At 47.3% G+C, this 26,856-nt stretch overlaps 1 protein-coding gene across 12 annotated transcripts in view; it reads left to right on the top strand.

Moving 5' to 3' along the window:
* Positions 1-26,856, top strand: part of Ppfia1 (PTPRF interacting protein alpha 1) — a 78,675-nt gene that overhangs the window by 27,786 nt on the left and 24,033 nt on the right. For 7 of the 12 annotated variants that reach the window (XM_060383274.1, XM_060383268.1, XM_060383266.1 and 4 more), the window contains exons 3-19: positions 5,028-5,129; positions 5,305-5,469; positions 6,080-6,154; positions 6,472-6,573; positions 6,742-6,960; positions 8,350-8,496; positions 9,871-10,005; positions 11,060-11,134; positions 11,454-11,537; positions 13,297-13,428; positions 15,478-15,540; positions 16,074-16,153; positions 18,026-18,161; positions 20,095-20,318; positions 21,281-21,512; positions 23,424-23,453; positions 26,012-26,163. In XM_060383274.1, coding sequence (XP_060239257.1) covers positions 5,028-5,129; positions 5,305-5,469; positions 6,080-6,154; positions 6,472-6,573; positions 6,742-6,960; positions 8,350-8,496; positions 9,871-10,005; positions 11,060-11,134; positions 11,454-11,537; positions 13,297-13,428; positions 15,478-15,540; positions 16,074-16,153; positions 18,026-18,161; positions 20,095-20,318; positions 21,281-21,512; positions 23,424-23,453; positions 26,012-26,163 — 2,153 coding nt within the window. The remainder of the gene's footprint in view (positions 1-5,027; positions 5,130-5,304; positions 5,470-6,079; positions 6,155-6,471; positions 6,574-6,741; positions 6,961-8,349; positions 8,497-9,870; positions 10,006-11,059; positions 11,135-11,453; positions 11,538-13,296; positions 13,429-15,477; positions 15,541-16,073; positions 16,154-18,025; positions 18,162-20,094; positions 20,319-21,280; positions 21,513-23,423; positions 23,454-26,011; positions 26,164-26,856) is intronic. The other 5 variants (XM_060383275.1, XM_060383276.1, XM_021634067.2 and 2 more) reach the window with 3 other exon arrangements.

Here is a 26,856-nt window from a genome sequence, read left to right as displayed (position 1 = left end):
TAGGAGTCCTCAGTGGCAGGTAATGTAGGGAGTAGAAGGGGGTGACATGCTGTCAGAGCATCTGACCTGATTGACTGGCTGCTATTGTCCACTGGCTTAGGAACTGGGGCCAGGGCAGTTGTGAGATGAAGTGATGAAACCAGTGTGAGAGTGTGTGGAGCCTTGTGAGATACTCAGATAGAGATGAATAAGCACAGGTGGTGGGAAGGCAGGTATGCCCCAGGGTCAGTTATATTCTAAAATGGCAAAGCAGGAAATGGGGTGCACTTCCAGCAGCCCTTGCTTTCTAGCAGGCCAGATCAGGTGGGAACGGCTCGTACCCCCAGTGGAGGCTGTGTTGGCCAGAACTCTCTGGGGAGGAAGTGGGGCTGAAGCCAGACTGCACAGGCAGTGAGGACAGCCCATTAGGGCTTGCAGGCCGGAGGTGGCGGTGTGTGTGTGTGGGTCATCTGGGAGCAAGTTTCTCCAAGTGACCAGGCACTACCACCATGCAATTGTGCTTCCACCTTATTTTCAAGGGACAGACTTCCTTTCTTTCTCTTTATAAAACAGAAGATTTTCCTTTACATATTACTTATGTATGTGTATATACACGTGTGTGTTCATGTGTGCATGTATGGCACATGTGTAGAAGTCAGGGAACAACTTTCAGGAGTCAGTTTTAGTCTACCATAGTGTGTTCTGGGAGTGTTGGGTTTCTGCAGCAAGTGCTTTTACCCACAAAGCTATCTTGCTGGCCCTTTTTTTCAAGTTTTAATATTAAACAATCCATCCAGGTGGAGATGTAAATGCTCACTTTTAGCACTGTCGATGGCTACAATGTGTCACAGCACTAACAGTTCAAAGGCGTTTTTCTGTAGGTGGTCTGTATAAAGACGAGAATAGTGTCCATTTGCTTTCACCAAAACAGGCCTTCCTGAAAGATGTCCTAACCTGGGGTTAATTTACTAGGGAGATGTTAAGGTTAGGTGTGGCCTTTGCATGATTTTTCAAAAGGAGAAATGGGAAAAGAACTAGACTCACCAGAACTTGCAACAGAATTGTTTATTCTTTTGAGACAGCTTCTTAAGCTTGTCTTAAGCTGTTGATTCTCCTGCATCTGCCTCCCAAGTGCTGGGATCACAGCAGTATACCACTCTATCCAATATTTGTGTTTTAACCTGCTACTAATAGATAATGCCCAGCTACTGACAAGCTGTTGCTTCTATGGTCATGTGGCTCTGGGCAGGTTCCAAGAGGCGGTGAATCATGGGCCAAATTGTCCATCCAACCCTTTTCTCCCACAGTTTGTGTTAGTGTGGACAGTGTGTGGAGAGGTGAGTGCTGGTGTGACAGGCACAGCCCTGCCCATTTTGCTGTCTTCATTTCAGATTCCAAGGCAGGCAGCCGCTCTTGACTGCACGTGGTGTCAGTTGTGAGTCTGCTTTTGTGTTGAGACTCATTTACTGTTTCTGTTTTTTTCTTTATACTGTGTCCTAAAACAACAAGACATGGGCTTTTTTGCTTTTGGTGAAGTTTTCCCCCCAGTTTGGTTTTTTTTTTTTTTTTTTTTTTTTAATTGCATGATGCAAATGAGGACACTCACATTTCCCACAGTGTTTGTGCTTCTGTGTCTGCCTTATTTCAGCAGCACAGCATCCTCAGGCTGTCCCTGTCATGTTGTGTGGTACAACTGCCTATTTAATGCTGGAATAATCATGGATCTTTTTAGTGCAACAACAAAATTTGATTTAAACATTAAAAGGTGCCATTGATGGTCCTGGCAGAGTGTGGCATATGGAGCATCACACAAGTGTGGAAGGGGCAGAGCCAGATAGTGAGGATGGGGGTGGAGAGTGGAGCTGGCTTCTGGAGAACAGGAAAGTAGGGGCTGTAAGCCTGTAGAGAGAAGCGCTTCTGGCCCAAGGACATTGCCTGGCTGAGTTATGGATTTGATCCATAATGTTTAGTTTCTGTATTCTGGCAGAGCAGATTTTTTTTTTTTTTTTTGTCCAGAAATGGTAAAAGCATTGTGAACCAAGTTATTGAACTAATTTTAGTGGTTAATATTATTTTTTTAATGAACTTACTCTGATAATGTCAAATGTAAATGCACATATCTTTTGTACAGACTTGGTTTTTTTTTGGGGGGGGTCATTAGTTGGGGAAACAACAAACACTCTACAAAGTAAGTCATTGCCCTAGCCCGGCAATACTATTTTTAATTGCCTCTGCCTTATCATTACTACTTTTTAAAGACAAGATCTCATCTAGCTCATTTTGGCCTCAAACACTCTATATTGCTGAGGACCATCTTAAACTCCTGATCTTCCTGCCTGCATCTCCTGATTGATGGGAAGATATGAGTATGTCACTGTACCTGGTTGAAATTAATTTTTTAAGAGACAAAAAAGTATGTGGAGAGTTGGACCCTGTGGTGATGAGTAGATCCTTCCTGCACATTGCTTAGGGTCTTGTAGGGGTTTTTGTTCAGCAGTGATACAAATAGGGATGTGGTTTTTGGAGTCTGCAGCTTTGGAATTTCCTGCCTAATGTTTATCTAAACTCCTAAATTAAATTTGGTTTGATATATTTTCAGTTGTTGGATTCTTTTGAACAAAGAGAAAGGTTTTTTTGTTGTTGTTGTTTTTGTTTTTGTTTTTTGTTTTTTTTTTTTTTTTTGAGTAAAATGATGTCAAGTTTTGTGAGTTTGTTCTCCATTGTAGCCAGAGCAGTGTGCCACCATAGATCTGGACTGTTGAATTTATGGAAAACATGCATATGTAACAGCAGTAACAGAAATAAGCACATTCCTTTTGTGTTAAGAGGGCACAGGGAGCCAGGTATGGTGGTATGTACCTTTAATTTCAGCACTCAAGAAGCAGAGGCAGGTGGATCTCTAAGTTTGAGGACAGCCTCCAAAGCAAGTTCTAGGACAGCCAGGGCTACATAGAAAAACCCTATCTCAAAAAACTGGTCAAAAAAAGGCACATGGAAAGCAAGTAGGAGAGTGGAAGTAGCTTAGGGATCTTTAAGGAATCCTGTAACAAATATTTGAGAAAGATGAAGGCCCAAGTCAGACACTTAGGAGGCTGCAGGAAAAGAGTCATTAGTTCAAGGCCAGCCTGGTCTACCTAGTAAGACACTGCCTTAAAAAAAAATGAGAAAAAATATAATTACAGGCTGTTTGCTTCTAGTGCTGAGAGAGAAAGATGGAACAACGCCAGATGATGACATAGGAGGCCATATGAAGCAGGCTTCTATAGGAATGAGGTGTCTACAGGTCATTCTCCCTCATCCTGGCAGTAACAGGCCTGCAACATGTGCAGTTCTGCCTCCATTTTCTTTTGCTGCATTGTGATGAAATGTATTTATTGAATGTGAATCTCAGACAAAAAGATGCTGACAGTTGTCTGTCCCTCTCCAGTCTCATGCTTTCCCTACTTCTTGCCACTCTGAAATCCTGTGAGCCCCACCTGCTGTCATTGAAGTTGTGTGTTCCTCACCTTCCTGTTGCCCTCCTTTCCACTGTGTTTTGGAAGTATTATCCCTTCCAGGGTTCATCCTGTACCATCTCCAAACTCAAGCTTATCTCTGCTCCCAAAGGAGCTCTGGCACCCTGCCTCCTTTATCTGGATCCGTGCCCACATTCCCTCTTTCTGTACACTGGTTTTACTCAGTGCCCAAGAAATGCTGTCTTTGCCCTCAGCCTCTTGGCTGTCTGTGTGATGCCCAGGATTCTTGCCATATGCAGGAAGAGTCCCATCTTCCGGAACACTGAACTTCTGTGTGTAGCCTCTGCCCTATATGTTCTTGTTTTGCTTCTGGGTCTGACTTCACGGTTGTACTGTTTCCTTCAGTCCAGTTACCATGGCACAGAACTACTGTTGTCATCATGCCACAGTCACAATTGACCCATGTCTCACCATTCACTGTCATGATGGGTTGGCCCACCTGATCAGCCACTACCAGTGTCAGATTTTGCTTCTGCCTCACTGACATCTGTGTCTCTTATTGGTGCTCCTATGGGGCTTGGCTCTTGTTCTTTTTGGGTATCCTGTTCCTGAACACAGTAGGAGTCTTGCCTGGGAGTTTTGGCTCCCTTTCTGACACTGCTCTCTGGACATCTGGAATGCAATCTGTCCATTCCTCCTCTCCTTTCAGAGCATGTTTTGCCCTGTTGCTTCAATGGCATGAAACTCAAGCCATTCTTGGGCCAGAATCGCTGCCCTCGAACTCAGAGCTCTGCCCCCCTCTGCCTCCCGATTGCTGGGATCAAAGATGTGTGCCTACTTTTTAAAAATAAAATTGTCCAACAACAACCCTTTATACTTTGAATGTCTGATTGATTAGTTTTGTATCAGATGGACCATTCTCCCTCTGTTTCTCTTTAAAAAGTGCAGAGAAACTATAGGTGGATTACTTCTGAGTAATTATCTCAAAAGGTTTGGCTCCATTGAGAAACTGGCAGGAGCACATGCACTCATGGCTTATTCTTAGTAGACAGTGTGAGAAGTGCCCTGGGGCAGCACTGTGGGATGGTCAGCCCTGTGGGAGCTCTCCTCATCTCTGCAAAAGGTTTTGGTCTTGTAAAAAATCAATTTTTAAGGTTTGCCTTTGAGCACACTTTCTGCCTGAAGACTAGCCCTGAGATGTCCCACAAAGAGAAGGTCAGGCCAACCTCTAGCTGTCTGGGTCTTTTTATCTTCGCTGTCTCCAGTGGTCCTAAGTCGCATGTCTTCAAGTCGCTAAACTTGTCTTTACCTGCTCTATTCCTGATCTTCTGAGGAGGTGGGCTTAGATTGCACCATGCCCACTGGCCATGACTGGGACACAGGAAGGGAGGGAAGGCTGGAGGGCTGGATGAAGGTCTGGGTTATTAGGGAAGCTGGGAGACAGGCCAATCAGCCCCTCTTTCCCTGGAGGATCAGAGACACCTTCTGATGCATTCTAGTGGGTGGGGAAGTAGAGGCTGTTGGGGTCTTTTTTCTGATGTTTTTGTTTGCATTTGAATTCATTCAGTCTTTCTTGTGCTTGTCACTCTCTAGGAGTTTGCTGCACTCACGAAGGAACTCAACGTGTGTAGGGAGCAGCTTCTGGAGAGGGAGGAGGAAATCGCCGAGCTGAAGGCAGAGAGGAACAACACTAGGGTCAGTCTCCTCTGCCCTTCTCATTCTATGGAGGGCCCATTTTCACCTTGGGATCTTAGCATGTTTTTATTCAGCCTAGGGGGCTTTTCTGCTGAGTTGAATCCATCTTCCCTTGCTGTGGGGTGGAGTGCTTACCTATGAGGCAAGCACTTTATTGCCCTGCACTTTATTACAGCTGCTGTTGGAGCACCTAGAGTGCCTTGTCTCCAGGCACGAGCGCTCTCTGCGGATGACAGTGGTGAAGAGGCAAGCACAGTCGCCTGCAGGTGTGTCTAGCGAGGTGGAGGTGCTGAAAGCACTGAAGTCACTGTTTGAGCACCACAAAGCCTTGGATGAAAAGGTACCATCACCACACCGACAGCTGTATGCCCTGTCAGGGGCCTTCATGGGCACCGTGGCCACTGTTTTATAGCTAGAGGTCCTGTGACAATCTTTTCTCTGTTAGAAGGCATAGGCCTTCTAATGATGATCATCCATGGCTCAGATGCCTTAAATTTTTTGTATCAAAATGCTAATAAGAATTTGGGCCTAGTATGATTCCTAAAGCCTATAATCCTCGCACTTAAGAAGCAAGGAAGATTGCTGAGAGATCAGGGCCAGCCTTAGCTACATAGATTAGTACTAGGCCAGCTAGGGCTATGTAGCAAGATTCTATCTCAACCTTTTCTGCTCCAGAAAAAGAAAATAATAATAATAATAATAATAATAATTTAATGGTCTGATTTATTTAGGAACAAGATTTTGCCATATTTAAAATATACACACCCGTGGTCCCTGTACTCAGGAGATTGAGGCAACAGAGGCTCACAAGATTCAGGCAGCCTGGCTCAAAGCAGAGCCACTGGGATGTTCTCGGTGGCAGTAGAATGCAGTCTGTTGTATTCCGTTAATGCTGTGCTGCATTGGCATGCAGCAGGAGCCCAAGTGCACGCTCAGCTCTTCACTTGCAGGTACGAGAACGACTAAGAGTAGCCCTGGAGAGGTGCAGCTTGTTAGAAGAGGAGCTGGGTGCCACTCACAAAGAGGTAAGCTTGGGTACTCTCGTGGAATTGGAACTGGAGGAGTTTGATTGTTACTTACTTTAGAAGTATGAGACAGTAACAGACCCCAGAAATTGCTTCTTTTCCTAGATGTAGATCAGCCTGTGGCATTACTGGACTCTGTCTCAGCCCTCAGCCTCTCCCTAGTGCCTCTCTCTGCGCAGATGATGGGGTTTCTAGAGCTCTGCCCAGAGCCTTTGGCTGTACAACAGTTACAACCACTTGTCTCCCAAAGCCACTGAGCACCGTTACTTATTTCTTGTATGATCTCACACTAGTGTGTTCAATTTTTCTCTTTTTAGCTAATGATTCTCAAAGAACAGAATAATCAGAAGAAAACACTAACAGATGGAATACTTGATGGAAACCACGAGCAGGAAAGTGCACCAAGCACCAATGGCAAGGCAAGTCCATGGCTTTTTTCTGTGGGATCTCTGATTTTGTTTTGCCATGTGGGGCTCTTGGGGAGCAGTGGCAAGTCTGTGCCCACTGATGAGCGCACAGGTTCCTATCATGGTCCCTGTTTTCCTGGAGGTATGTAAAAGAGGGTGCCACCCAGCTGTTCTTTTCAGAGATCTTCTGATGGCTCCTTGAGCCACGAGGATCTTGCCAAAGTGCTGGAGCTGCAGGAGGTCATAGATCGGCAAGCAAGAGAGCAGAGCCAGATGAAGGAGCGTCTGGCCTCCCTGTCCAGTCATGCAGCAGAGCTGGAGGAGGATCTGGACACAGCTAGAAAAGACCTCATCAAGTCTGAAGAGATGAATACGAAACTGCAGCGAGACGTCCGTGAAGTGAGTGTGGGGAGTGCTTGGCTTTTTGCACCCTTTGTCTTTGCTCTCACTTATTGGGCCCTTTGGGATACATATTGTGTGCCCTTCCCTCCTGCACTGCCCTCATGTGGGGATCACATGCTTCCATGGCTGCTGGCTGCTGTAGTGTGCTTTTTCTTCTGACTTGCCCACAGAGCCCATAAGCATATCAGTTGTGCTTGTGTAGGGTGAGAGGGCTTTTGCCAGCTGTCTTCTGTCATTTTGCATGATACGGTGTTGAGTACTGAGGCTGCTGGACTCTGGTTGTCAGGGTCTTTATGGAAATGTTTATTTATATGTGCACCTCAACTATTTTTAATTCGTAACTGTTTATAAGACCCTCTTTAGTCATTAGAAAAGAAATGAGAGCTATGTGCTTTCTTGTAAAGCTCTTTCTGTCCTATCAGAACCTGTCTTTTGTTACCCCAGGAGGTTCCCACCTTTTTGCATGTGTGAGGCCAGGGAGTTTAATTTTGGAGATGAATGTGAATTCATCCAAAGGACCAAAGGAAACACTGCATGCACTAGAGAATCTACTAGGTTCGTTCTTTTGGGGCCACAGGGACTTGTTTATGTGGCAGAGAATTGGGATGTTCTTTTAAGATTTGCTTCTTTAAAAATATATATTGAGGGAATTGGAGAGAAGGCTCAGTGGTTATGAGCACTAGTTGCTTTTCCAGAGGACTCAGGTTCAAGTCCAAGCACCAACATGGCAGCTCACAATAGTCTGTAACTTAACTACAGTTTCAGGTGATCTGACACCCTCACACAGACATACATGCAGGCAAAATGTTTCAGTGCACATGAAATAAAATTAGATAGATAGATAGATAGATAGATAGATAGATAGATAGATATAGCCAACAGTCACTTAGGAAATGGGGAAGGAGCTAAAAGAATTTGGGGATGGAAGACAGATACGGAACATGCCAAAAGTCTGGCCTTAGTCTCAGTGTTTGGGGTTTGTAACGTTGGCTTTGTTGCTGATTTCTGTCTCATTTGTCAATACGAGAGTCTTTTCAGCTCTTACCTGAGAAAATGAAGTGATTCTGCCTTCAGTGCTGTATGAGCCTGGTTGTTGATTTGGCAGACACAGGCTACACCTTCACTACAGGTGCCTTCAGATTCTTGGATGCTTTAAGTGTCATATGGTCTCTTATTAGTATTGTGTAGTCAAGTACATGCTTGGTAACAAGAGCAGATTGACCAGCAAAGCTGCTGATCATGTGGGTGAATATGCTTAAAGTAAGTCGATTTTTACTCAGTTTCAAAAAAACTAACAGTTTTCTTTGGGGGAACAGCAGTTTCATGCTTGTGTTCTGATGAGTTCTGCATTTATCATCTCTATCTCCCTCTGAATCTCCAACACAGGCGATGGCCCAGAAGGAGGATATGGAGGAAAGAATCACCACCCTTGAGAAACGCTACCTCGCCGCACAGCGTGAAGCCACGTCTGTGCATGACCTCAATGACAAACTTGAAAATGAAATTGCAAATAAAGACTCCATGCATCGACAGGTACTGGGCTCTGTGGGCCCCTTTCTAGCTTTAATTTTTTATGAAGCTGAAGACCCTTCCTCTGTAATATGTTGCATGTTGGAAATCAAGTCCAAATGTCATTATTTCTTGTGAATTACTCCTTAACAGTTTATAGAACCTTGATTCTTTTTTTGTGTGTGTGTTGGGGGGGGGGCGTACATGTGTACCTGTGCCTGTGGGTGTTCGTGTGTGCTTGCACATGTGCACCTGTATGTTAAGGTGTGTGCTTGTGGAGGCCAGAGGTCAAAGTCAGGTGTCTTTTGTCTGTTATTCTCCACCATAAATTTTTTTAGTTTCACATATGTATACTTGTGTGTGGGTATGTGCATGTGTGTGGGTAGGTACCTGTGAAGTTCAGAAGAGGGTATGGGATCCTTGGGAATTGAAGTTACAGGTAGTTGTGAACCAGTGAATGTGGGTGCTGAGAATCAAACCTGAGTCCTCTGAAAGAGCAGCGAATGCTCTTAACCACAGAGCTGTTTCTCTAGCCTCTCCACTGTAATTTTATGTTAGGGTTTTTTGGGTATGTGGAGCTGACGTACTGCCTAGACTGCAGGGCAGTGAGTACCAAGGTTCCTGCTATGTCTGCCTTCCCAGGGCTGGGATTACAAGCATGTGCTGCTGCATACTCACACACCCTTTTCTTAATGTGAATAGTGGGGACTGAACTCGGATGCCTGCTTGCACAGCAGCCAGCTCCCCTTTCTGTGCCGTTAGAAGCTAGCTGCTTCTTTTCAGCCCTTTCACTAAATAAGCAGTGGTAAAAAACTTGTTGGCATCACTGACAGTGCCTCAGCAGCAGCACTAGAAGTCAGAGGTGATAGGAGCTGGCTGTCACCCTGTTCTTCATGTGGTCTCTGGACATTGAGCTAAGCAGAAAAACCCAGTCAGGCTGCTTGCAGGACTTTATTAAGGGTGAAGGGCATTGCTTGACCAAAAAATAAACTAGGCATCTGTGAAAACTGCTATCATGAAGCAGTGCTCAGAAGCTAGGGTTGAGGCCCAGTTTGTGTTGTGCTCACACACAGAGTAGCGGTGACAGTGTCCATAGACAGTAGGCCCCAGTGTCTCACTCACCCACTTGCACAGGTTCTTTCCCACTTTACTTAGATGTTCTGTAGTAGGTTTTATATCCAAGCATTTACAGAGCAGTTGGCCATGGGGTGTGTGTGTTTTCATGAAGACAGCACTCTGTGCAATGACTCATTCTCTGTCAGAATGAGCAACTCCCATGAATAGCACACTTTCCTTTAAGTATAGGTACCCGCATTTGTTTTAAGTCTTGAAGCCATAGGTTGTTTTGTCAGGTGTCTGAAGCAGCAGCCCAAGCTCCTGATGTTGTACCCTTTCTAGACAGAGGACAAGAACCGCCAGTTGCAAGAACGTCTGGAGTTGGCAGAGCAGAAGCTGCAGCAGACCCTGCGCAAAGCTGAGACGTTGCCAGAGGTGGAGGCCGAGCTGGCCCAGAGGGTGGCTGCACTCTCCAAGGTGCGTCTGGGACACGTGGGGTCACGCTAGGCCTTGATGGTCTAGTCATTGCGCTTGCATCCATAGAGTATACATGCTGTTGTATGGTGGCCTCTGTTTCTGTGTAGCTCAAGACTCTTAGTCCCCACCCGTCACCAAACTCCTGTTAGGTGAACCCTGTCCTTGGTGTCAGGGTCCAAGAGTCACAGCTGCTTGGATTATTTCTCTTACCAACTTGAAGAAAGGCTGTAGCTTCTCTCAGAAAAAGGAAGATGACATTAGTCTTTAAAGACAGTTACACAGTTTTTAAGTAATTTCATCCTTTTAAAATTACTTTAAAATGGGCTGGAGAGATGGCTCAGAGGTTAAGAGCATGGGCTGTTCTCCCAAAAGTCCTGAGTTCAATTCCCAGTAACCACATGGTGCCTCACAACCATCTATACTGTCATCTGGTGCCCTCTTCTGCCCTACAAGGCACACATGCAGGCAGAATACTGTATACTGTGTGTGTATGTATGTATATATTATATAAACTCTTTAAAAAATTACTTTAAAATGTTTATTTGCACATTGAAATGGAGTCTCACTGTCTAGCCCAGGCTGGCCCTAAACTCCTGCCTCTAATGACCCTCTTGTCTGAGCCAGCGGAATAGCTGGCCTTCAGGTGCATACCACAATGCTTTGTATTTGTTTTCCATTACTGTTGTTAAGGTGTATGTCCTCTGGGTTCTCACTATCCACAGTGGGGTAGGCAGGAATCAGGAGCTTCGAGAGTGGTGTGTAGGTGCTCTGTTTTCGAGGCACAGCAGCATGAACAGAGAGAGGCTGTGGATGTATCTGTGGCAGGAGTCCTGTTTCTCAGGCTTGGGCTTAGTTGCTAGGGAGGGATGGGAGAGGGGTCCAGACAGAGCATCCTGTTGGTGAGGATGGGCTCTGTACCCACTCTAGGATCTAGCCCTGGACACCCAAGACCTTGTCAGTTGTAACAGAACCTTGCTTCTGCCCTCCCTGGTCCCCTCCTAAAGTCTTGGTTTCTTTTTTTCCCTGCTGTCCTTCCTGTCCTGTCGCTTTGTAGTCTGGTCCTTTGTCTTCTGGGAGTTCTGCTGCTAAGGAAGCTAAACTGTTGGAGCTTACTTCCAAGCTTAGGAAGGTAGAACTGTGCCCTGTGCGCGTGCTTGCTGCTTCCTGCTCTCCATGCTGACTACCAGAGGCACTCAGTGGATGGGTTGTCCAAGGCAGGCCAGGGTGGGGGACACAGAAAGGCAGTCACTAGCACCCACCACGCTTCAGGTCAGCACGAGATTAGTCACCTCACAGTGTACACATTGAAGCCACTGATGGATATGAGGAAGTTCCTTTGCCAGGGTTGGCATGATCCACACAGCATGTGGTGCTTGCTGCTGCTACAGTAGTGTAGCCAGCATGAACGCAATGAGAAGAGTATCAGCTTTTCTCATCTTTGCCGGCAGGCCGAGGAGAGACATGGCAACATTGAAGAGCGGCTTCGGCAGATGGAGGCACAGCTGGAGGAGAAGAATCAGGAACTGCAGCGGGTATGGATGGGGCTGAGCCTGGCTTCAAGGTGGGACATGGGCCACTGCAGGCTTGGGCTTCTCTGCCACAGCTCCCTCCTTCCATCTGGTTCTCGTCCCATGGACCTGTGCAGTGGTCTTTCTGGACTGCACTAGTGTATTTATTACATATTGGCTGTTATCAGTGTCGCTGGCAGCAAAGGTATCACAGGCATCAGTACTTGAGGCACAGTCAGGCTCCTGGAGTTCTAGAGGACTTCTTGCTTTTCTGTCCCCTCAAGGGAACTGTCAGGTCTCCCTAGAGCAGTGGTTCTCAACCTTCCTAATGTTTTAGCCCTTTAATACAGTTCTTCATGTTGTGGTAACCCCCCCACCATAAAATTATTTCCTTGCTATTTCATAATTGTAATTTTGCTACTGTTATGAATCACAATGTAAATATCTGATATGCAATCCCTTTGAAAGGGTTGTTTGACCCCAAAAGGGTTGTGATCCACACTTTGAAAATCTCTGCCTTTGAACCTGTGTGCTGGCCAGGGAGATCTAAAATTCAGAACAGGGTCCTGTCTCCTTAGGTTATTGTCCCTGTTCAGCGTGAGGGACTGAAATCCCATGTTGAGACCAGAGCGCTGACCCTGTTCTTAGGTCCTGAATTGTCACTTAGGATTTAATGGGGTTAGAGCAGAAGGAGTACCAAGGCTCTTTAGAGAACAGCTAGGAGAGTGTTGTTTTCAGCTGGGTTGTAGGGCTTGTCCTGGGAGAGGCATGCAGAGGGATCCAGACACAGGGCAAGAAGCAGACCTAGACCCTACTTATGGGTATGTAACTGTGGAACCCTTGCACAGCATGGTAGCCAGTGCTTTCCATCAGTTTAAGGCTGCAGAGAACTAGGAGAACTTGGAAGTGATGATTTTAAGCTTCTTAGGCAACATAGGCTTCGGCACCTTGTCACAGAACCTGTGAGGCTTATACACAGTGTCACTGAGCCCTGAGCAGACAATCACATCTCACTTGAACTTCCAGCTGTTTGGCTTTGAGAGTGTTTAGGGGTGAACAGAAATAAGCACACTTTCAGAGAAGGCTGTCAGGAGCCCACCTGTGAAGCCTCCGCACATGTGGCAGTTACTTTCTGTTAGGCGTACTCTGAGGGCCTTGGGAGGTGCTACCACCCATGCTTCTCCACACAGGGTTGCTGGGTCTGGTGCAGCCCTTCCTTGAGGATTCAGCCCTCTCTGGGTGGTGAGACCTGAGTGAGGTAGGCCTGGGTATGTGCTGAGCAGGCACAGCTCTAGCCTTGTGTTAGCACATTGTAGACTTACTACATTGTCATTTGTAGTTTTGTGTGTAGGTAGAGTTGTCCTGAGCCTTTGCTGACCATAAAAATCAGCTTGTTAGCTTTCATTTGCTAATTTAATTTTTTCCCCTTGAACCCAGATCTAAGCTTTTATTCACACACAGAGAAATTCTTGGGACAATATGCAGATGGACTGATCAAATTTCTTCTGTCCTCTCATGGAACTGTGCTAAGTACACTTGAGAGCTAGAGACTAGTGACATTCTTGAAATGGGTGTAGGTATTGGTTTTGCAAAATCAGCAGCCTCTTCTGCTTCACAGCCTTTCCAAGATTGTCCCAAGTTTCTCATGTCCCAGGAGTAGTTGGCACCTGAAAGTCCCTTGGGGATGACAAGATGGAGCACATCCTCTGGTGGCTATTTGTCCTGGTGCTTCTGAAGTGCTGGACATGAGCCTGAAGTTGGAAGCTTTCCCCTCTTGTTTTAGGCAAGGCAGAGAGAAAAGATGAATGAGGAACATAATAAGCGCCTTTCTGACACTGTGGACAAGCTCCTCTCAGAGTCCAACGAGAGGCTGCAGCTGCATCTGAAGGAGAGAATGGCGGCTCTGGAGGACAAGGTAGGCAGATGAATCATTGTGAGCCCTAGGAAAATGTCTTGGAACGTGCTCTTTTGCAGATAGGGGAGACATTAGCTAGCTAGTGACTGGCTGCTTTTCTCCCCATTTGAGTGCTGTTTGTGTGTCTATCCCCTCCTTAAATTTATTTATTGGTGTTTTGCCTACACTCTGTGTCTGTTCACTACTTGCATGGCTGGTGCTCAAAGAGGTCAGAAGAGGGCTTATTGGGTCCCCTGAGACTGGAGTTAGCCCTTAACCAGTGTTGAGTACCAGTCTTGACCTGCAGGATGGAGAAAGCCTGCAGGAGAAATAAAATAGATTTCTCTCTCAGTGCTGGTTTAATCTTGTCATTTTGTGCTCATCATTCTGCAGGCTGGCCTCGAACTCACAGAGATCCACCTGTCTCTCCCACATTAAATCTGATTAAGAAAATGCCCTACAAGCTTGCCTATGGCTGGATCTTATGGAGAGATTTTTCTCAGTTGAGGCTCCCTTCTCTCTGACAAGGAATTGAGCTTGTGTCAAGTTGATATAAAGCTACTTAACACAGTGAAACTTTGTGTCCGCCCCCCCCCCCAGTTTTTTTTTTTTTTTTTTTACAGAAATGGGCTCTAGCTGGCTTGGCTCACAGGTCCCTATACTAGAGCTTAGCTTTGGCCAGACCTCACCCTTACCTGCACTTGACTGAGAATCAGTTTTCATTTTTATTACACGTGCAGTGTCTGGCTTTGGATAGGAATGTGTTGTCTTTTAGCTTTTCGTGTGAAACTTAAATTTGTGTTTCCTAAGTGACCAGTGAATGCCCAAATCCAAAAGTCACTATAGGCCACTTGCAAGAGGTTATGAAAACAAATCTGAAAGTCAATGGCTCATAGTTGTCATTCCAAAAAAGAGAAAGAAAGAGAAAAAGAAAGAAGGAAAGAAAGAAAGGAAAAAAGAAATAAAGAAAACCTAAAATAATAAGCAGCATCAGCAAAAGCCCTTATACCATAAGCATGGCACCATGAGTGAGTGTGGTACTGTGAGCGTGGCACCATGAGTGAGTGTGGCACCATGGGTGAGTGTGGTACTGTGAGCATGGCACCATGAGTGAGTGTGGCACCATGGGTGAGTGTGGCACCATGGGTGAGTGTGGCACCATGGGTGAGTGTGGCACCATGGGTGAGTGTGGCACCATGGGTGAGTGTGGCACCATGGGTGAGTGTGGCACCATGGGTGAGTGTGGCACCATGGGTGAGTGTGGCACCATGGGTGAGTGTGGCACTATTAGTGAGCGTGGCACCATGGGTGAGCGTGGCACCATGGGTGAGTGTGGCACCATGGGTGAGTGTGGCACTATTAGTGAGTGTGGCACCATGGGTGAGTGTGGCACCATGGGTGAGTGTGGCACTATTAGTGAGTGTGGCACCATGGGTGAGTGTGGCACTATTAGTGAGTGTGGCACCATGGGTGAGTGTGGCACCATGAGTGGGTGAGTGTGGCACCATGAGTGGGTGAGTGTGGCACCATGGGTGAGTGTGGCACCGTGGGTGAGTGTGGCACTATTAGTGAGCGTGGCACCATGGGTGAGTGTGGCACCATGGGTGAGCGTGGCACCATGGGTGAGTGTGGCACTATTAGTGAGCATGGCACCATGGGTGAGTGTGGCACCATGGGTGAGTGTGGCACCATGGGTGAGTGTGGCACCATGGGTGAGTGTGGCACCATGGGTGAGTGTGGCACTATTAGTGAGTGTGGCACCATGGGTGAGTGTGGCACTATTAGTGAGTGTGGCACCATGGGTGAGTGTGGCACTATTAGTGAGCATGGCAGACTACTCTAAGAAGCTGGGGTAGTGAAGAACTTCTTAAACAGGTTGTACACACGGACGGTCACACCAGCATCTGATCTTACTCATGGTTGGTGTTGGTTGACTGGGCTGTGGCCCTGCTCTTGGTGCCTCCCATAGCCAGGTCCTTTCAGAGCTGCTCTCTGGTTTAAGCAAGTGTAGCCAGTGAGTTACATGGACCCTTTTAAAGAACCAGCCCTGAAGGACATTCTCTTTTTCAGAATTCTCTACTACGGGAAGTTGAAAATGCAAAGAAACAACTGGAAGAGGCACAGCATGATAAGGTACCTCACTCTGACTCGGTGCGCGATCCAGGAAGAGCTGACTCGAGTTGTTACAGTGACAGTGCCCACAGGAGTTTGGAGGGAATTGAGACACTCCCTCCTGGTGGCTCTTCTGGTTCTCACCGTGGGCAACTCCTCAGAGAGCACGCTGAGCACTTTGTGCACATGGTGTGCAGCCCTAGGTCCTTGGGGAGGTCTGTTTGAGACTAACGTTAGCATGGGCCTTCTGTAAGAGACAGGCCAGCAGTGATCTGTTGGGTGGGTTGGAGTGAGAGACCATAAGAACTGGCAGCCTGTGGGCTAGGCAGGTTGGGTCCTTTATACAGTCAGTGCATTTTACATTCTGGCATTTGTCCCTTTTTAACTCTCCTATGACCAGGAGTACTACATTTCATTCATCAGGGCATCCATGGATTTGGAGGCCTGAGTTCTGCCTACTCTAGGACTCAGCAGTGTTCTCAGAATTGAAATGCACCTTACAGGTGCCCAGTCCATACGAGAGAGCTGCATAGAAGCTGTGTACTGTTTTTTAGGACCAACTTGTCCTGAATATTGAAGCCCTGAGGGCCGAGCTGGACCAGATGAGACTGAGAGGCTCTTCACTTCATCACGGGTATGGTGGTCACAGATGGAGTTTTCAGCTGTGTGCATATGCTAGGGCTTGTTGTTGCCTCTTTGGGCAGCACAGTGGAGCTTCAGAAGGTGGGGAGAGGCCTCTTAGTATTTGCTTTTGCTGGCTGAGTTGCCTAGTGGATGGGACAGGAGCAAAAACATGATTAGTGGAAGGACAGGCCTCATATAGAAGTCACATGACAGGAGGGACTGCTGTGGGCAGCTGTTCAGAATCCACTGGTTGTGGGTTTAGTGCTGCGTTTGGAACTATCATGTAAAAGGAGCCAGCTCATGATGGCCATGTGCTTAGTATACAACCCTAAAGCATTCTTGTCTTTTCTTGTGGAAGCAGTTCTCTCTGGGTCTTACTCTTCTGGTTTTATTTCTTATGCAAGTTGATCTTCAGTAGAAGTTACAAGGTAGTCACCTAGTGACACCATTGGGTAGTAAACAGATTTCCTCTTGGAACAGGCAAGGAGACAGTGTGTGTGTGTGTCTGTTTGTGTGGTGGTGGGGGGTGGTCATGTGTAGATGCCTCTGCACTTGGAGTTTGGGTTGTTTTACAAGCTAGGCCTCCCACAGCCTCTTTTTACGTGGCCTACTTTATACCAGGAGAAGGAGGTGCCCTTACAGAACCAGAAACCCTCAGTGCAAAGCCCAAGGGAGAGTCTCAAGAGGTGGGTCACTGTACTGGAAGATATGAAAAGGGCCATGGGGACAGAGTCATGGCCAAAGTGATGGAGAGACTAATGCTATCACTGTGATAGCATCAGACCATCAGGTTAGGAGCTAGTAAGCAGCACTGTAAGAGACTTGTTCTCTTTTCTTTGAAAGAAATATATTTTATTTTTAATTGTGTGTGTGTGCACGTTTGCGTCCACGTTCTTTTTAAAATAAGGTCTCCCTTTGTAGCCCAGACTGGCCTCAAATTCATGATCCTCTCAGCTTTCACAAATGCCAGGATGCAGGTGCATGTCATCACAGCTGGCTAATATGTGATTTTCCTCAACAAGGAGTTTGAGATGTGAGAGGAGGGAGAGGAGTTGAAGAGTTCTTAAGATGGAGAAAGTGTGCTCATGTTTGGCTAGCCTGAAGGGTGATAGTTCAGGTGACAGGAGTGTGACTGCCTCTCAGTAGCCCACTATCTTCCCCCATGGTTTGAGACATTGAATAAAACAGAGAGGAGCTGCCCTGTTTGCAAGGCTTGGTCCCTACCCTGGGTAGGAGTTGTTCAGGCACAAAGCATCTAGTGGGCGCCACTGGCTAGTTTCACAGGACTTAACAGTGATGTAAGTCACATTGCTATGATCTGCCCCATTGAGTGGAGAGAGGTGAGGGTTAGAGTTGGTGAGGTAAGCTTGAGAGCAACATGGAACGTAAGAGGGCTAGCAGCCCTCAGCTCTCAGAGCCACCTGCAGTTAACACAGAGCTGTGCTCAGCTCCTCAGCTTGGAACTCTGACTGGAATCATGCTGTAGGTACAGCCAGTGGTCAGATCCTCCTTGGTAGTTCAGCCTTGTCCCTTTTTCTAGAAATTCCTTTACCTTAGTGTATTGCCCTGTGACCCTAACTGTGCAGCACTGTGTTAAGCCTGTACTTTAGCTTCTCCCAGTTTGAAGTTGACGCAGTGGAACAGCCGTGGAGCAGGTTACGGCAATAGGTGTCATCTAGGCACACCCTTGACCTGGAGGCGGCTCTCAGATGGGCCTCAGATGTTCACGCCCACCTCTCCTCCCAGTGTGGTAGCTGGGTGGGTCTCCTGGCCAAGTGCGCGTGGTCAGGGGCTCTCCCACAGGCTCAGGGGGTCCTCCCTGGAGACCCTTCCAACTTGACACTTTACCTTCCTTCTGAACCCACCTTTTCCCATGTTTCAGCCGACCCCATTTGGGCAGCGTCCCGGACTTCAGGTTCCCTGTGGCCGACGGGCATGTGGATGCTTACAGCACCAGTGCAGTGTTGCGGCGCCCCCAGAAGGGCCGGCTGGCGGCGCTGCGGGACGAGCCCTCCAAGGCAAGGCCTCTGCTTGCGGAAAGTCACCTGTTCCTCTTGGACAGACTCTCGGTCTCCTTCTTCCCCCATGTTCCTTTCCTTGGCTTTTCTGGCTAAGAGCTTGCTTTTAGGGTATGCTTGCTTTTTGGTTTTAGTTCTTTCTTTAAGAACAGAATTTTTGATAAGATATCCTTTAAGTTAATGCTAATTAGTATGTACTTAAAGTAGTAAATAAAAGTAAACGATGGCAGATGTGGTGGCCCAGCACATACCAATAATCTTGGCACCCAGGAGGCTGAGGCAGGAGGATTGCTATGAGTTCAAGAGTAGTACACAGCTACAAGCAGTGAACAGTACAGTATGTACCAAGCTAGCTAGTGGTATGTGGCCATTACCATGAAGTTCTATGTTGATGGCATGGCTGCATGGAGGTCATGGGCTCAGGATTCAGAACAGCATGAATCAGGGACTCAGGTGCTTATAAATGGGGAAGGCTTGACAGTGTGAATATAGTATGTGCCAAAGGCTTCTGGCCCTTGCTGATGGACCTGACTCCCTGAGATCCTTGTGGTGTGCCACTGGCTTTCTTCAGCACTTACATTTGAAGAAAGCCAGGAGGAAGCCCAGGTCCTTCACTACCTGGTCTGGGAAGCCACATGCCTTTCTGTCAGCTATGTTCCTTCCATTACTGTGAGTCATTATGATCTGTCCTCACATGGAGACCATAGGGTTGTCCTCCCCTTGGAGAGAGGATTGTATTTCCAAATCACTGGAGTATGCCGAAGATAAGCAGGAGGCAGGGGATGGGTACCATGTTCACCTGAACTGTAGTGTTACAAAATGACAAGTCAGAAAGGGTGGGTTCTGGGCCCATCTGAGCAGCCTATCCAGGAAGGACAGCAGCCAAGCCTGAATCTGTGCATGTTGACAGCGTGGATAAGCAGGTGAACAAAGGACAAGACAGTGTTAAGGCCTGGTTGGCACTGCCTTGGAGCAGCTCTTCTAGAGGAAGGTGCTCTGCACATGTTGAATGAACCCTTGTGAGTGGGAGGAAGGAACAGAGATAGATGGGCAGTTGCTGGAGAGATTTTGCTGATGGCCAAGGAAGTGGGATGGCAAGAGGTTGGGGCAGGGTAAGGTTTTGTGGTTTCAAGATGAAAGACTGAGGTGTGTTCTTATCTAAGGTGATGAGCCAGCTGAGGGAGGGTGTCGCATGGTAGGAAGTCTATGGAAGCCACAGACTTCTGGAGGAAAGGCGAGTGTATGAACCCTGGCCTTTCATCCACAGAGTAGGGAAGGAGTCCCCAGCTGGGAGGGGAGGGAACGGGAGAGGAGAGGAAGGTGGTCATTAACCACAAGGAGGATTTAACACTGGCTGCTGTGGGCAGTGATCACAACAGGGGTCTCCTCTGTATAGGCCTTCCTGTGCCACCCTCCCCCCCCCCCCCCCAGGAAACTACTGTTGGCCACTGGCTGTGCCAGGTGCCTGCTTTGCTTTTCTCCTCTGGCTTTTCTTGGTGCTTATCTATACCAGGCTTGGAAATCTCACGCCCAGCGCATCATTCCGCCCCTTCATATGCTACTAGGCTTTCTTTTTAATTTCTCCTAAAGTTGGGGACCTGAGTATAGATGATGAGTGTCTGAGCCATTATCACAGTATGCGTGCTTGCTCTCTCACCTTGAGACAGGGTCAGCATGTGCCCAGGCTGGCCCCTGAATCTAGACCGATCGCTTCATCCGCCTCCCAGGTGCTTCAGTTACAAATATGCTCCACAGTGCCCAGCCTACCTTTTTGTCAGGTGCCTCTTGTTGAGTAGCAGCTCAGGTGCATGGGCATCTTCCCAAAGCCTTGGCCTACATTAAAATTATTTACATTTCTGATAGCAGCCTTTCCTGTCCTTTAGAGTACTTGCTGTCACTCTTGCTTGCTGAGACATAGTGTTCTTGTTGGTAGGTGCAGACCCTCAATGAACAGGATTGGGAACGGGCCCAACAAGCAAGTGTTTTGGCAAATGTGGCACAGGCATTTGAGAGTGATGTGGATGTGTCTGATGGTGAAGATGACAGAGATACTCTTCTCAGCTCAGTTGATCTGCTTTCGCCCAGTGGGCAGGCGGATGCACAGACACTGGCCATGATGCTTCAGGAGCAGCTGGACGCCATCAACAAAGAGATCAGGTATATATCTGTATAATAAGGGATACAAGGATAGTAGGAACCAGGGTTCAATAGCATACATCTGCCATCTCAAGATGTGGGAGGTGGAAGCAGGAGGAGCAGTAGTTCAAGGTCAGACTAGATTACAAGTAATTTTTGAGGCCAGCCTAGATTTAACAAATAATTTTGAGGCCAGCCTGGGCTATATGGAACATGAAACTCTGTTTGAAAATAAGAGCAACAAACAAGAAAGCAGAAAGTGGAAGAAGATGGAGGTGAGACTAGGGTGGATGTTTTGGAGTGTGACAGTGGAAGAAGGCTGGGAGGTGACCAAAGGAGACTGGGGTAGATGCAGTACAGGTGCAAGGCTGTTGTACACTTGAAAACTCAAGAGATGAGTCTTGTAGGAGTTTACTTTTATGGGAAAGCATGCCATAGTTGTGGTCAACATCCCCTTTACAGCCTCCCACAGCAGAACTCTTGGGGTTCTGAGATAGCCTTTACCTCTGGCAACCTGGCCCCCTCCCTGCACCATGCTGGGGGAGGAGAAACTCTTTCATCCTTCTGTGCATACAAAAAAGAGGGCCTGCTACCTGCTACCTCACTCCCCTGCTACCAAGACATAGTACCTGCAGGGTGCTGGTGTGTGGGGTGACGGTATAACTTGGTCATTCTGTGGACCAGAAGCAGTTGGGTTTTCTTCTGCCATCCAGTGCCTAGCATACCTTCACCAGTGTTAGTAAGAGCACAGGAGCATTCTAGAAATCAGTGGAGTGAGGCAGCCTGGCAGTGTTTTGCTGTTAGGTACAGGGTCTCCTGCTGTAACCTAGCTCGGTCTGGAAGGCACCTTTTCCTGCTGTAGCCTCAAACTGCTGGACTCACACACAAAAACCCCCACCTCCAGCTAGATTGGGCTTGTTCTATTTGCATATACACAGGGCTTCCTGATGACGTAAGCCCAACTGCTCTTGTTTGTATTTTAGGTTGATACAAGAAGAGAAGGAGAATACAGAGCAGCGGGCAGAGGAGATCGAGAGCAGAGTGGGCAGTGGAAGCTTGGACAATCTTGGTCGTTTTAGATCAATGAGCTCCATCCCCCCCTACCCTGCTTCCTCGCTTGCAGGCTCCTCTCCTCCAGGCAGTGGCCGGTCCACACCAAGAAGGGTTCCTCACAGTCCTGCCCGAGAGGTGGACAGGCTAGGTGTCATGACTCTGGTAAGTGGGGCCTTTACTGTCTCAACCTGCAGAGGAAAGGTTACACATGGAAGTCACATCTTCCTTCAAGAGATTCCAGATTGTAAAAGCTATAGGGGCAAAGACAGAAGCAGGTAATTTCTCTGTGTTTGAGTCAAGCCTATTCTGCATAGTAAGTTGGGTTAGCCAGGGATATATAGTAATAACCTGTTTTCTTTTCTTTTCTTTTTTTAAATTAACTAGTATTTAGTTATTCAATAATGCAAATCAACTAGAATACTTAAATGACCAAACCAGCATGTTACTACTTAGTTGTGGGATGCTAGGCAGGGATCTGGTTCCATCCGGAAGAGGCTATGTTTCCTGTTTTCTGCAGAAATGATTGGGGAGGTGTTGCATGTGGGAGGAGGTATAGAAAGCCTGGCATGGAAGCCAGTGGTGAAGGGAGCACGGCCTAGCCTGTGCCAGGCTTTGCTCCATCCCTAACACATTAAAAAAAAAAAATGTGCAAAAGAGTCCCTTAGCCTTTCACAGAATGAGTGTTTCTAAGCTCTGAGGCACAAGGGTCACTCAGAAGACCCATTGACTAGGGAGCCAAAACAGATGAGCATCTTCTGCTTGGGGCCACTTTTGTTTCAGAAGTTCTGTGACCAGGTGTGCAGATCTCAGAATACCCAGGGACTGTTGGGGGTTTAGTGTGTATGGTCCAGAGGGCCCGCATACTAAACTCAGACTCAGTCTGTAAGCCAGCCACCTGCCATCCTGCACTTACCGCTGCTTTCACTTACAGTTTCCATGGTACTGGCAGTAGCCATGTAATTAAATTAGTAGAATTTAATTACATTTTAATGATGTGTTTAATAGTATAGTCTGTTGTATTTTGATGTGCTATATAATATGTCTCATTAGTGCAGTGGTTAAGATCTTAACTTTCATGGTGTGGTCTGTGGCTTCATTCTCTTTCCAAACGCTTCTTAGGAATAGATGTGTGTGTGTGTTTTCAGCTTAGACTGTCCACCTGCTGGCTGTCAGTCTATTTCCATCTGATCCTGACCCCAGATCCCTGTCTGTCCATCTAGCACCTTGTGCTGTGACAGTCCCCCTGTAGCTCCTGCAGATGGAGTGCACATCTGCTGTAGTGTGCTGGAAGAGTGGGTTGTTGGACTTCTTCATGTGAAGAATGTATTTTCTGTTACTTGTGTATCCTGCATGTATCCACAGGCAGGAAAGGGTGTGAGGTCTGTGATTCTGCAGGGGAGAGATGTATGCAGAGATGACCCATCTCATGTGGTACTGATGGAAGCTTTGCACAGACACAGCCCCTTTTGGTTCTGGCGTCACATGGCTTTCAGCTACCTGCTGACAAACTTGCTGCCTGTGATAAACTCTCACCAGAAGCTGTGCATTCTGTAAGACATAGAGGCTCTCCCTGGTACCCCACTAGTCTCATACATCTTTTCATGGGTGAAGCTTTGCTCTTACTGCTTTAAACAGCTGAAAAGTTGTAAATAAAATTCTAGTTAGGGATTTTATGCAAATTTTCAGTAAATAATTAACTCAGAACTGGTTTGTTTGACTTTATAACAGAATGTAACAGTTCCTGATAGAATTTATTAAATTCCAGTGTGTTTGTAAGTAGCTGCAGAGGCTGGCTCAGGGTGAAGGTCATTAGAGTCCTTCCTTCCATGAAATGCTGGATTTTAGTGAAATGCCTATGTTCAGACTTAGTCTTAGCCAAGTAATAACTGGTATTGCCTCCTGGGAAACCTGCCTAATTTTTAACTGTCTTGAGAATGTTTATTTCCAGTGATGTTTCCTCAGTGCTCAGCCTGTGTCTGTCCTTCTGGCCCTGCCTCACTAGTCCTTGTATCTTTTCCCCAACAAGTGCAGTAAACCTGCTTTCTCTCTCCTTTCTTCACACGCATCTGTCAGCCTAGTGACTTAAGGAAGCACCGGAGACAGGTAAATCACTTGTTGATCTTACACATCCTATGTCTTCATGAGTGACACACTACTGCGATGTGAAGAGAAATAACTGACATTTCGCAGCAGTGTTTAGTGTTGACTCTGCATGTCATGATGTGGTCATGTGGGAAGCCTGTCCCTGAAATACTGGAGCTGAAGCATTTGTGTCTGATCATTGCATGCTTGTCTGCTATTCAGAATTGAGAGGAAGAGTTCCTGAGGTAGAGCTGCAGGGGTACACTCTGGGGAAGGCTGGGGCTGCCAAACAGTGAGCTCATGCCCGTGCCGAGCCTAGGCCTAGTGTGTGGCCAAGGCGTTGTCTTTTTATTCATTTTTAGCAATTTTGTTTCTTTGAGACAAGGTCTTAGTCTGTAGCTCAGACTGTCCTGGAACTCACTGGGTGCCTAGATCAGCCTCAAACTCGCAAGAATCTTCTCCCCTCAGCCTCCCAAGTGCTGGAAGCATTCTCTTAACTCTTGCATGTATCCCTGTGGGATACAGGTCATCATAGTTACTCCATTTATCAGTGTGGAAGCTGAAGCTTCTCTGTCATGGTGTGGGGTACAGGTGTGTGTTCAGGTCTGCCTGGCTTCAAAAGCTGAGCTGGTGGCCACTTTGCCCTTGGGCCTTTTGCCAGCTGCCCTGATTCCCTGGTAGTACCTAGAAGTTGGTGTGCGTGCAGCATGCTGGGCAAAGTTGGGAAAAGCTGGCAGTAGTTGTTTTGGCAGCTGACCTAGACATTCTACCTCTGATCTTCCATGCTCCAGCCCACGGGCCCTGCCTTGTCATCAACCTTCCTAGTGGCTGTACTATGGAAAAGTTGTGACTTCCGTCCTCACCTGCCACTGATGAGTTTGCGAATGAGTGTTGCCCTGTTGGTGCTGTGGTTTGTTGCCTTCTTTAAAACAAAACAAACAAAAAGGCTATCTACCTGTGCTGCTCCAATAGTGCCCATGCACAACAGGAAGGTCACAAGTTCCAGGACAGCCTGGGATACAAACAAGACCCCATTCCTACCCCCTGCCCCCAACCAAATAAACCATGCCACTCAAGGTGGCTGCAGTGACACAACTCCCAGTTGCCCTGTATGGTGTTCCTCCCAGCCCCGCTGGCTTGTAGCAATTAGGAAGCAGTTATGAGCCACACTCACTCCAGCATGGAGACCTGGTCTACAGAGCCAGGCATGGGCTAGATGCTGTATTGTGTTGTACACTGCCTCTCCTTTAGTATCACTGCCAAGTGAAGGTCACTTCCCTACTTGGTAATGTTGAAGAGTCTTAGTGCCATCCCTTCTTGAAGGAGCATGGAGGGCCCACTTGGAAGTTGCTGGCAGGATGTTTGGACCAGCTTGAGAGCTGTTGTTGGGTAAGGCTGTGCTCAGTCAGGAGCATGATAGCTCCCATCCCCCACATATGGATTGCTCCTGAGCTCAGTCTTTGGTTTGTGTTAATAATCACACTTTTAAGCCTTTTAACTTTTTAACATTTTCTCCAAAGTTTCTAGTCATTGTGGCTTTGGGGAGGAGGTGATGGAACCCTGGCCTCCTGCGTGCTGAGCATGTGCCCTTCAGAGCCTGGCTCTGGTCTATGATGCCCACTGGTGTTTTGAGATCATCTTTGACAGGGAGATGCAGAATGTTATCTGCTGCTGGCTAATGAGTGTGCTGAGCTGCTGAAGCTTAGCCTTACTGGGCTACAGCGGGCCCAGTGCTGCTCAGTGCCATTCCAGCTGTCAGCTGCCAGTCCTCTTGTGTATGCCGATGCTTGCCATGTTTCATGTGCAGGTGGATCCATAGGACCCAAACGGGATAAATTTCTCACTGCTGTGGACCCTCTACCCGGTGTTCCTCAGTACACACTCATGGCCATCTCAATGACATATGCAGGATTATTCTATCTAAAACACAGGTCTTATTTAGCATATGTGCCTCCATATACAACCTGCAGTCCAAACACCCAGAAATGCAGCCAGGCACATGGGTGTGGCTCATGATCTCAAGTTGTTCTGTGTGTTCCCATCTTGCAGACAAGAAGGTGCTGGCCACTTGCTGAGGAAGACTCTATTTCCTCAGTGTACCCACAGAGTGGCCTGAGGAAGCCTGTTAGAGCTCCTGGCCAGTGAAAGGGTTGCCCTGTTGTTTCAGTTAGGATGCAATTGATAGTGTGAATCAGGTCTTGGCTGCCTTGTTGGGTGTTGGCCTTTAATAACATTGGCCTCTGATGTGCCTAGACTTCAGGGTGGAGTTGCTAGTGTTCTGTGCCTGCCTGCTCCATACTTTTCCCAGGGAGATGGGCTGTGAATTACATTGCTTTGTGGTTTTGGTTCCCTTCTGGATAGCAGTCCTTAAGATGGTATGAGCCAAAATTAAAATGTAGCCTTTCGCCCAGGCACCCCAGTACTGGGGAGGCTAAGGTAGTGTTCTCACAAGGTCCCATCTCAGAACAAAACTACAAAAAAAAAAAAAAGTCCTCTTGTATTAGCAGAAAGTGGCTAATAGATCTTTAAGTTGGGGTTTAGTATGTTGTTCACTGTTCTTGTCCTTATCTTGCCCTCAGTTGCCAGCTTCCAGAGAAGAGGTACGAGACGACAAGACGACGATAAAATGTGAAACCTCTCCCCCCTCCTCCCCGAGGCCCCTGCACTTAGACAGGCTGCACAAGGGCGCGCTGCACACGGTCAGCCATGAGGACATCAGGGACCTGAGGAAGTAAGAAGTGGTGCTGAGAACAGCAGCCCCATGCGGAGCCCTGTTTGTCTGGGATTTTAGAATAGTAATCATGACTTGGAAAAAGCATAGATTTTAAAGAGTTTCAGGTTATTCAGTTGAAATTTCTGCCATTGCCTCAGGTAGTTCCCAGCAGAAGGTCCTGCTGGGCAACATTGCAAAGAATGATGCAACAGGACCTCACAGCCTTGTCCATATTCACCCGCCTGTGTGGTTCTGGATGGTGCTGCTCTACTGACAGCCCGGCGTCTTGTATTCTCTTGTCTTCTTGGGTCTCCAAGTTGCTTGGCAGTCTATGTTTTCCCACTTCTTTATTAATGCTTCTTGTCAGAAAAATAGGAGCCTGTATGGTTGCGTGATGACAGTCATTGCATGGCCATTTGCAGAGTTTCTATGCTGTCCTGAGCAGGAGAGGGCATACGAATGGCAGCTCTCACCTAGGTCTGCAGGTAGTAAGCATCGTTCTTGACCAGCAGTTAATTTCTCTCATCCCCATGGGCATCTCCTTTCTGCTGCTCCCTCACTTGCTGTTTGGAGGTGAGACCTCCTCTTAAGAGGAATGTCAAGTCCTAGAGAAGCTGGGCTTTCAGAACCAACCTTCCTTCTGAGCATTCCTTGGCAGTCTGTGTCACAGCAGAGCATACTATGAGAGACTTGATGCATCTTAGGAACTCT

This window comes from Meriones unguiculatus, chromosome 1, assembly GCF_030254825.1.
Source record: "Meriones unguiculatus strain TT.TT164.6M chromosome 1, Bangor_MerUng_6.1, whole genome shotgun sequence".
Lineage (NCBI taxonomy): Eukaryota > Metazoa > Chordata > Mammalia > Rodentia > Muridae > Meriones > Meriones unguiculatus.
The sequence above is the reverse complement of the archived record's forward strand: the minus strand, read 5'-3'. Positions and strand labels throughout refer to the sequence as shown.